Genomic DNA, 11,322 nt, shown 5'->3' on the forward strand with positions numbered 1-11,322 from the left:
CTGTTCTCAGACACAATTGTTTGGTTATTATCATTATTTGGAAACACCCAGTCCATGGACCCTTTGCTCACGAGCCCGGAGTCCCTGCAGAGCAGGCCATTCGATCTAGTCCAAGAGCCCCATGTGCAATGTTCCCTCTAATTTTACTTTTTGCGTCTGAGCAAACACACCATCTCCCTGAGCGGTCCCTTGTACCACTGTGAGCAACATTAGACTTACTGTCATCAAGCCAGTATCGCATGCATTCAATATTAACTTGGGATAATATAATTGATTTATATAATAACCATGTCATCTTTGACAATTAATATTATGCTTCCTAGCAGTTGATCCAACTTCCGCTGGTCCCACTGCCAGTTATTTAAAGAATTTTGATAGCGCCACGCGCACCGAACTGACCAGGTCCCAACGCCACGACGACGATGATGATGCAAACGCTGAAAAATATGATGGTGAGCTAACGAGTGACCAGAGCGAAATCCCGAACCTGCCGGCTTGCACAGGAGGCTCCTGCAATTCAGTCAGAATCTAAATAAGTGGTGTTTTTTGTTTGACTTTAATATTATGCTGTGTTTCAGAATGTTTACCTGCCAGAAAATAAACTTTTATTTTTCAAAATAAAGGGGATGCCACGTCTCACACATTTTGTTTTGAAGTCACTTGTTGACGTAAAACAATTTGTGGGCGAGACGGATGAAGGCTGACAGTGTTGACATAAAAAAGAATAAACTCAAAAGGTCCTCGTCGTCCCGCCTCATTGGGATCCTGAACATGACACATTATCAGAGACTCTGAGCTTTAAGGCTGTCACGGTGCAGAACGGAGAAACCCAGGCGCAGAGGTCATTTGCATAGACTTGATTTTATTCCGTGGGGAAGGCAAAGGCGTAATCCAACAGTCCAGTATTCGGCAACAAAAGGCAATAGTAAGGGTAAGGCAAACTCGGTGTCAAGGGGCAGAAACAGGTCGAATGCAAAAGCAGGCAGGAATGAGTCTTGGTAGGGAAAAGGGTAAGAGACAAGGTGCGAATACTTAGCGGCAGGATACAGGAACTAGAAAATGGTGACGACAAGACAAAGACGTAACAGAGAGTGGGGGCTTAAGAAGACAGGGGAGCAATCAGCAGCAGCTGGGGGCGGGACTAACGAGACACGGCTGGGAACAATTACTTCTCAGACAGGGGGGAAGTAAGACTAGCACAGACACAGAAGGGAGCTGATTTCACAATAAAACCGGAAACACAAGGAGGAATATGTAGACTCATGACAAAGGCGTTAACAACTGAAGAAAGAGTTGACTCTCACATTCAAATCATCTCACTTAACAGGTAATACTTCATCTGACGACGGGAGTGTCAACATAATAATATCTGTGTTTTTCTTTCCTAGAAAAGTTGCAATAGAAAATGTTTTTGACCTGGATATCGACCTTTATCTTCCTTTTCCTGATTGCAGCGAATGCTCAACATAACCCAACAGGTATACTTTCACTTTGAAACTAATCACAATTTCAGGTCTAACTTGTTTCTCTGGTCAGACTCTAGGGAGCTGAGGATCATTCTAGTTGGAAAAACTGGATCAGGAAAAAGTACTTCTGGAAACATTATTCTCGACCAGAATGTTTTTAAAAGTGAAGCATCACCTGAATCTGTAACCAGGAAATGTGAGAAAGCAGAGCGTAAAATCAGTGGTAGGAAAATCACTGTTATAGACACACCAGGGATTTTTGACACCAAGAAAACCGATGAGGAACTGAAACAAGACATTGAGGATTGTGTTGTTGTTCACTCTGTTCCTGGACCTCATACAATTCTGTTAGTGATTAATGTGAACACCCGATTCACCGCAGAGGAGAAGGCGTCTGTCAAGTGGATTCAAGACAACTTTGGTTCAGATGCCTCAATGTACACGATCCTACTGTTCACGCACACAGACCTGCTGAAGGACAAGACTTTGGATGAATTCATCAGTGAGAGTGAGGATCTACGGCGCCTGAAACACCAATGTGGAGGAAGATACCATGCGTTTCCGAACGAAGACCCTGAGAACAGATCCCGGATGGTCCCAGGACTTTTGGAGAAGATTGACAAGATGGTGAAGGACAATGGAGGACAGCACTACACTTATGACATGTTCAAGAAAGCTCAGAGGAAACTTGAGGAGGAAAGAAGACATGCTGAAGAGGAAGAAAGGAGGAAAAAGGAGAAAGAGGAAGAGAAAATTAGAGAGGCAGAGCGAAAGAAGTTAAAATATCAGAATGGTTTTCGTCTGTCTATCATAGCTTTGGGTCTCCTCACATGGGTATATTTGGCCCCCAAAATTCTGTACCAAGGTCTGTCAGCAGGTGTGGGTGTAGCTATTCTGTACTCTTATTGGGACAGTATTGAGGAAGTCCTATGGTGAATTTTGTCACATGTCAAAGTCACTGTATTCCAAAAACAATGGGCAATTGTTTTCCCCTCAGTTATAAGTTTATTGCATCAAAAAGCAAGGGTCGACTAGATATATAACTGTAATGTTTACAGTCTGAATGAGGTGGCCGATTTCTTTATTGCTCCCGTGTGTTACCATGAGAAGATGCCTGGAACGTGGAAGCCCTTTTGAAATGTATGCTGTTGATGGTGACGCTAAAGTTGTGTCTTCTTTAGATTGCCCGATGAATTTAGTTTTGTCCTCAAAGGAAATAAAAGCTGTTCTTAAGTTAACTTATTTGGTTATTATCTGGTATTATTAAACAACGCAGGTAACTTGGGAACAAGCGCATCGAGATCCATCTCTTCTTACTTTGCGTTTGTGTTACACACGAAATATAAAAAGAGGAGAGTAAAAGAAACATAACATCATTGAATGATTGAGATAACACCATGTTAACCTTTATTCAGCAGGTTTTATACACAAACACAAGTAAAAATTAACGCTGGCCTCTATCCCGAGCCAGAGAGTCTGTCTGTATCTTTTCGATCTTCACTAGAAAGTCTGAGCGGCGCGAACTTACGGATGGTCTCCGTCGGCGGGCTCTTCGAAGACGACGCCTTTGGGTTCGCATAAACAATGCACTTTGAATCTTTCCAACAGCAGCCTTCGTCGTATCTTGTCCATATTCCATTCTGTGGGAGATCGTAAGAGCTTCTATCAACAGGAGACTGTCCACATGATTCTTTAGTTCGAGAACTTGTTTGCGTTTGCACGCTCTATTCGCAACAGTTCTCGCGGTGTCCATAGGCTCGGGCTCCATCGCGCTCCGGATTGGATCAGACATGGCGGGCATGTGTACTAGAGGAGAGGGCTCTGAAAGGGCACTTATTGTTGGTGCTTTCTTGATGTCTGAGGTCCAACAGCCGCTGCTGCTTTCGTCCCCTCAGTTCTTTCTGAAAGGCCATGTGCATCTCATCTTTTTATTTATTTTTAACGCACTCTGTGCACACCTTTTTTTTATCTAAGAGAAGGAGGACAACTCCCTGATGTTTGCGAGAAGAGCAGCAAATATCTCTGAGTGTATTTGCGCGGGTAGTACAGTACAGATCTTTCACTTGCACCGCTTTGCTGCGATATGAGTGATCAGGACTATCCGGACGGGCCGGGGGATCTGCTGCTGCTGCTTCTTCATCATGTTCCTCTGTTTTGTCTTCTTGGGCGTATGACATATGCCTGCGAGCTGCGCGGTAGTCTTCGCTCAGCACGCCCGAACGCTAAAGTGATCGCAGATTACTCTCGGGCGATGCTAGAAGCATGAGAGGCTCCGCGGTGCTGTCGAGCCGTACGTAGCAAGAGGGGCCGGAGGAAAGCATAGGTGTGGACAAGGATCGCTTCGCATCTTGAGCTCCCGTGACCCTGCAGGTGGACTTGTCCATTCTTGCATACATCCTACAGACTTTGTACTATCCTCGTGCAGGCCACAGAGGGCTACGGAAGTTAATAATGCGTGATTCGTGTTTCGTCGCGTACAGTCTCGTGGGATCTAGGGTCCGAAGAAACAGTATTGGTGCGTGTTGCGTAGACCCGGGATTCCCGAGAACAGCCAGCAATATCTAAAGTGGATCCTGTGCTGGAGCTTAAACTCTGTGATTGTGAACTTGGAAAGCTGAGTCTCTTGTTCACACGGCGGATATAAAGAGTGAATATAGTTTAAAAAGTTTGATTTAAGTTCATTTATGCAATTCAAGTAAGAGTTATTTGAAGAAAAAAAATGTTAGGTCTAAATACGTAGTGTTTTTTGTTTTGACTTTAATATTATGTTGTGTTTCAGAATGTTTACCTGCCAGAAAAGAAACATTTCTATTTCAAAATAAAGGGGATGCCACGTGTCAAACAGGCGAGACGGATAAAGGCTGACACTGTTGACATAAAAAAGAATAAACTCAAAGGTCATCGTTGTCCCGCCTCATTGTGATCCTGAACATTACACATTATCAGAGACTCTGAGCTTTAAGTCGTTAACAACTAAAGAAGGAGTTGACTCAGCATTTAAATCATCTCACTTAACAGGTAATACTTCATCTGACGACGGGAGTGTCAACATAATAATATCTGTGTTTTTGTTTCCTAGAAAACTTGCAATAGAAGATGAATATGTTTTTGACCTGGATATCGACCTTTATCTTCCTTTTCCTGATAGCAGTGAATGCTCAACATAAGCCAACAGGTATACTTTCACTTTGAAACTAATCAAAATTTAACTCTAAGGTCTAACTTGTTTCTCCGGTCAGATTCTAGGGAGCTGAGGATCATTCTAGTTGGAAAAGCTGGATCAGGAAAAAGTACTTCTGGAAACATTATTCTCGACCAGAATGTTTTTAAAAGTGAAGCATCACCTGAATCTGTAACCAGCAAATGTGAGAAAGCAGAGCGTAAAATCAGTGGTAGGAAAATCATTGTTATAGACACACCAGGGCTGTTTGACACCAAGAAAACCGACGAGGAACTGGAACTAGACATTGGGTTTTGTGTTGTGGTTCAATCTTTTCCTGGACCTCATACAATTCTGTTAGTGATTAATGTAAACACCCGATTCACCGCAGAGGAGAAGGCGTCTGTCAAGTGGATTCAAGACAACTTTGGTTCAGATGCCTCAATGTACACGATCCTACTGTTCACGCACACAGACCTGCTGAAGGACAAGACTTTGGATGAATTCATCAGTGAGAGTGAGGATCTACGGCGCCTGAAAAACCAATGTGGAGGAAGATACCATGCGTTTCCGAATGAAGACCCTGAGAACAGATCCCGGATGGTCCCAGGACTTTTGGAGAAGATTGACAAGATGGTGAAGGACAATGGAGGACAGCACTACACTTATGACATGTTCAAGAAAGCTCAGAGGAAACTTGAGGAGGAAAGTAGACGTGCTGAAGAGGAAGAAAGGAGGAAAAAGGAGAAGGAGGAAGAGAAAATTAGAGAGGCAGAGCGAAAGAAGTTAAAATATCAGAATGGTTTCGGTCCGGCTATCATAGCTTTGGGTCTCCTCACATGGGGATATTTGGCCCCCAAAATTCTGTACCAAGGTCTGTCAGCAGGTGTGGGTGTAGCTATTCTGTACTCTTATTTGGACAGTATTGTGGAATCCCTATGGTGAATTTTGTCACATGTCAAAGTCACTGTATTCCAAAAACAATGGCCAATTGTTTTCCCCTCAGTTATAAGTTTATTGCATCAAAAAGCAAGCGTCGACTAGATATATAACTGTAATGTTTACAGTCTGAATGAGGTGGCCGATTTCTTTATTGCTCCCGTGTGTTACCATGAGAAGATGCCTGGAACGTGGAAGCCCTTTTGAAATGTATGCTGTTGATGGTGACGCTAAAGTTGTGTCTTCTTTAGATTGCCCGATGAATTTAGTTTTGTCCTCAAAGGAAATAAAAGCTGTTCTTAAGTTAACTTATTTGGTTACTATCTGGTATTATTAAACACCGCAGGTAACTTGGGAACAAGCGCATCGAGATCCATTTCTTCTTACTTTGCGTTTGTGTTACACACAAAATATAAAAAGAGGAAAGTAAAAGGAAACATAACATCATTGAATGATTGAGATAACACCATGTTAACCTTTATTCAGCAGGTTTTCTACACAAACACAAGTAAAAATGAACGCTGGCCTCTATCCCGAGCCAGAGAGTCTTTCTGTATCTTTTCGATCTTCACTAGAACGTCTGAGCAGCGCGAACTTACGGATGGTCTCCGTCTGCGGGCTCTTCGAAGACGACGCCTTTGGGTTCCCATAGACAATGCACTTCGAATCTTTCCAACAGCAGCCTTCGTCGTATCGTGTCCATATTCCATTCCGTGGGAGATCGTTAGAGCTTCTATCAACAGGAGACTGTCCACATGATTCTTGAGTTCGAGAACTTGTTTGCGTTTGCGCGCTCTATTCGCAACAGTTCTTGCGGTGTCCATAGGCTCGGGCTCCATCGCGCTCCGGATTGGATCAGACATGGCGGGCATGTGTACTAGAGGAGAGGGCTCTGAAAGGGCACTTATTGTTGGCGCTTTCTTGATGTCTGAGGTCCATGAGCCGCTGCTGCTTTCGTCCCCTCAGTTCGTTCTGAAATGCCAAGTGCATCTCATCTTTTTATTTATTTTTAACGCACTCTGTGCACACTTTTCTTTATCTGAGAGAAGGAGGACAACTCCCTGATGTTTGCGAGAAGAGCAGCAAATATCTCTGAGTGTATTTGCGTGGGTAGTACAGTACAGATCTTCCACTTGTACCGCTTTGCTGCGATATGAGTGATCAGGACTATCCGGACGGGCCGGGGGATCTGCTGTTGCTGCTTCTTCATCATGTTCCTCTGTTTTGTCTTCTTGGGCGTATGACATATGCCTGCGAGCTGCGCGGTAGTCTTCGCTCAGCACGCCCGAACGCTAAAGTGATCGCAGATTACTCTCGGGCAATGCTAGAAGCATGAGAGGCTCCGCGGTGCTGTCGAGCCGTACGTAGCGAGCATAGGTGTTGTTAGATTAAAAATTGTTATACACTATACATATACGCCATACTTAAATTAACGCTAAAAGATAATCAAAATATAAAGTATAAATTACTAGCTTCATCTAAGAGCTTAAACGTTTGAATACACATTCACAATCAATATTTCACTCAGACTGACACACTGTCTCAAGACAAGCTTGGAACAGAAGTAGAGACATGACACCGGTTATTTAAACGTCTGTTTGTCTGCACTTTCACACCTTGGGTCGTGGATCAAAAGAATGAAGCGGGACACATCCATAAGGGGGGGCTAGGATACAGAAACCCCCACCCAAGAACATTTGAATGATTGGAAAAGGAAACAAATTAGGAAGGAATCTCCACAGGGGATCGTGGCACAGGGAGCTTGAAGGAACCAATAGGGAGATAGGGGGAGGACCTCTCGGCCCGGAAATTTGCCTTAAATATAGCGATGTTTCTACAGTTTGAGACCTTTTCTCCGGGACTATTGAATTGAAGAGTCGCCATGAGGAAGTGCGTCCGTTCGCGATCGTAAAGCTTGTATTTTGTTTGACTTGAAGCGGCGAATAAATGACCCGTGACACTCTGCATTGACCTTTTTCTCCACAAAGCGAAGCATTGAGACCTCGTCACAGGAAGTGACGGCATGTTGGAACGACCGTAACAGACTCCAGTTTTATCCGTTTTAGTATGGACAGCGATCGTTTCGCATCTTGAGCTCCCGTGACCCTGCAGGCGGACTTGTCCATTCTTGCATACATCCTACAGACTTTGTACTATCCTCGTGCAGGCCACAGAGGTCTACGGAAGTTAATAATGCGTGATTTGTGTTTTGTCGCGTACGGTCTCGTGGGATCTAGGCTAGGGTCCGAAGAAGCAGTATTGGTGCGTGTTGCGTAGACCCGGGATTCCCGAGAACAGCCAGCAATATCTAAACATCCGTAAACTCTGCGATTGTGAACTTGGAAAGCTCTTGTTCGTGCGGCAGATATAAAGAGTGAATATAGTTTAAAAAGTTTGATTTAAGTTAATTTTTAAAGAGTTATTTGAAGAAAAAAAATGATAGGTCTAAACACTTAGTGCTTTTTGTTTTGACTTTAATATTATGTTGTGCAAAATGTTTTGCTTGCCAGAAAAGAAACATTTCTTTTTCAAAATAAAGTGGATGCCACGTGTCACACATTTTGTTTTGAAGTCACTTGTTGACGTAAAACAAATAGTGGGCGAGACGGATGAAGGCTGACAGTGTTGACATATTGCGGAAGGAAAAAGACTAAACTCTGAGATCCTCCCGCCTCATTGTGATCCTGAACATGACACATTATCAGACACTCTGAGTTTTAAGTCGTTAACAACTAAAGAAGGAGTTTACTCAGCATTTAAATCATCTCACTTAACAGGTAATAATTCATCTGACGACGGGAGTGTCAACATAATAATATCTGTGTTTTTGTTTCCTAGAAAACTTGCAATAGAAGATGAATATGTTTTTGACCTGGATATCGACCTTTATCTTCATTTTCCTGATAGCAGCGAATGCTCAACATAAGCCAACAGGTATACTTTCACTTTGAAACTAATCAAAATTTAACTCTAAGGTCTAACTTGTTTCTCCGGTCAGATTCTAGGGAGCTGAGGATCATTCTAGTTGGAAAAACTGGATCAGGAAAAAGTACTTCTGGAAACATTATTCTCGACCAGAATGTTTTTAAAAGTGAAGCATCACCTGAATCTGTAACCAGCAAATGTGAGAAAGCAGAGCGTAAAATCAGTGGTAGGAAAATCACTGTTATAGACACACCAGGGCTGTTTGACACCAAGAAAACAAATGAGGAACTGAAACAAGACATTGAGGATTGTGTTGTTGTTCACTCTGTTCCTGGACCTCATACAATTCTGTTAGTGATTAATGTAAACACCCGATTCACCGCAGAGGAGAAGGCGTCCGTCAAGTGGATTCAAGACAACTTTGGTTCAGATGCCTCAATGTACACGATCCTACTGTTCACGCACACAGATCTGCTGGAGGAAAAGACTTTGGATGAATTCATCAGTGAGAGTGAGGATCTACGGCGCCTGAAACACCAATGTGGAGGAAGATACCATGCGTTTCCAAACAAAGACCCTGAGAACAGATCCCGGATGGTCCCAGAACTTTTGGAGAAGATTGACAAGATGGTGAAGGAAAATGGCGGACAGCACTACACTAATGACATGTTCGAGAAAGCTCAGAGGAAACTTGAGGAGGAAAGAAGACGTGCTAAAGAGAAGGAAAGGAGGAACAAGGAGAAAATGGAAGAGAAAATTAGAGAGGCAGAGCGAAAGAAGATCTGTTCTGGTATGGCTTTGACAGCTTTGGGTTTCTTAACAGGGGGTTATTTGGCCCCCACCCTTCTGTTGAAAGGTGTGTCAGCGAGTGCAGGTGCAGCTACTGTGTATAAGTATTGGGACTGTATTAAGGAATACTTACCTTGAATTTTGTCACATATTAAAGTCATTGTATTCCACATTCCATGAGGTGGCGGATTACTTTATTGCTGCCGTCTGTCATTATGAAAAGGTGACGCTAAAGTTGTGTCTTCTTTGTTTTGCCCCGATTAACTTTGTTTTGTCCTCAAAGAAAATAAAGGCTGTTCTTAGGCACAATTGTTTGGTTGTTATCATTATTTGGAAACACCCAGTCCATGCACCCCTTGTTAACAAGCCCGGAGTCCCTACAGAGCAGGCTATTCGATCTAGTCCAAGAGCCCCATGTGCACCCGGAGGAGGCCATTCCAGCTAGGTAAGTCAGCTAGGTAGTAGGTGAGTTGAGCTCCTCGATCTGAGACGGTTGGGCTCTCAACTGCTTCTCTTCAACTTGTAAGCACCATTACCACCCTCATCCTCCTCCTCTTCATCTTACATAGTGGTTCTGTCAAGTGTTTGACAAATAACATAAAGGCACTAAAAACAAGTTTAAAATAATAAACTATTCGTTCTAGTAGTGTCTCATGTACATTTTGGTAAATAACATTTTGCTATCAATATATAAAGTATATATATTGGTTGCTATTGAATAAAACATTTACATTTACATAAACAATTACAAAAAACTATTTAAAAAAAACCCACATCCATCTATTTTCTGACATGTATTTGAAGATAAACAAAGATATGCTTACAAAAAAAGATGATATAATGATTTATTTAAATTGTACTTGGTATTCTTACCAAGGTCTTGTACACTACGAAATGTTTAGCTCGTGAATAACTTTAAGGGTTGTGTTTCTTTGTGATGTTGTGATTTGATCTCCAACTATTAAAAAAATTCAGCCATACACATGATTGAATGCCAATGAAACTCCAGACCTCTGTTTATATATGGAAAATCCTAGTACAGCTATGTGGAGGTGAAGGATGTGAAAACCAAACAATCCTGGAACCTGGTCTGTTTCTCTTGAACTAGACTTTTTACTTTGCATTTCTGGACTAATAAGACAACAAAATTACACTACATTATCTAATTAAGTAAACTTTCCTTCAGGCCTTTGTTCGGTTCCTGGAACAAGCTGGAACACACAACGCCTAAACCGGTAAAAGGAGCCAGGTTATTTTAGTCAAAGGAATGTGACGCAACAGGTTTCAAGGCTAATACCTTCCCCTTCAAACCCTCCATCAGGAAGGAGTCTGTTCGCTCACTGAACGGCCCCACTGTTGCTAGGCTCAAGATCTTTTTTAGGAAATCTTCCACTCCAAAAGGCATGCGCAGTAGAGAAGGAAGTTCTCATTGGTCAGTGACAGGGGAGGAGTACACACCACACTCTTACAATAGCTGCTCTGACTGCAGCAGCTGAAGCTTGGTTGTACACCGTTTAGCTCAGAATATTTGCATGCACATACAGGATATTTGTGGTGCATTGAGGGTTAAGATATTGTTTATAACCCAAACCCGTCAAAGAAGTGCACGAATAAACCCCAAATCCAAAGTTTATCTTTATAGGTTACCAAATAAAACTGTCTATCAGGTGATAGGGGTCAAAATAATAAAAATACGTCTATGTATTAAGAGGCTAAAATACAAACACTGTTGCCCTCTCCCCAAAAGCGAATTTCTTTATTTGTTTTTGTAGGTTTTTATATACGTTGTTGACATAAAGACCTCTGACTTGTAAAGGTTGAAAACTTTTATGGACATACTCAAGGTCAGGAATATAAAAAAAATCATACACACTCACAATCTTTCAGCAGTCTATAAAAAAGACTTTCTGTAACAGGAAGTATGAGTGTGATGTTCCTTGGTTAATCTTAATAGTTACGATATAAACATAAATCTGCTTTGATATGGAGCAAACCATCCAATGGGCCACGTACAATGACCTGGTGGGCAAAATGTAGGCCCTG

At 42.4% G+C, this 11,322-nt stretch overlaps 2 protein-coding genes across 2 annotated transcripts; both read left to right on the forward strand.

Annotated features, from left to right (window-relative positions):
* Nucleotides 1-1,279: 1,279 nt before the first annotated feature.
* Nucleotides 1,280-2,715, forward strand: LOC148073615 (GTPase IMAP family member 9-like). Its single transcript, XM_087798309.1, has 3 exons — nucleotides 1,280-1,327; nucleotides 1,389-1,478; nucleotides 1,537-2,715. Exons 2-3 carry the CDS (start codon nucleotides 1,406-1,408, stop codon nucleotides 2,400-2,402), a joined length of 939 nt encoding a protein of 312 aa, XP_087654435.1. The 5' UTR covers nucleotides 1,280-1,327; nucleotides 1,389-1,405; the 3' UTR covers nucleotides 2,403-2,715.
* Nucleotides 2,716-4,385: 1,670 nt separating this feature from the next.
* Nucleotides 4,386-9,588, forward strand: LOC148073616 (GTPase IMAP family member 8-like). The gene is made up of 6 exons (XM_087797760.1): nucleotides 4,386-4,484; nucleotides 4,546-4,641; nucleotides 4,706-5,567; nucleotides 6,245-6,288; nucleotides 6,374-6,439; nucleotides 8,564-9,588. Exons 2-6 carry the CDS (start codon nucleotides 4,563-4,565, stop codon nucleotides 9,415-9,417), a joined length of 1,905 nt encoding a protein of 634 aa, XP_087653886.1. The 5' UTR covers nucleotides 4,386-4,484; nucleotides 4,546-4,562; the 3' UTR covers nucleotides 9,418-9,588.
* The last annotated feature ends 1,734 nt before the right edge of the window (nucleotides 9,589-11,322 follow it).

This window comes from Callionymus lyra, chromosome 8 (genome assembly GCF_982586985.1).
Source record: "Callionymus lyra chromosome 8, fCalLyr1.hap1.1, whole genome shotgun sequence".
Taxonomy (NCBI): domain Eukaryota; kingdom Metazoa; phylum Chordata; class Actinopteri; order Syngnathiformes; family Callionymidae; genus Callionymus; species Callionymus lyra.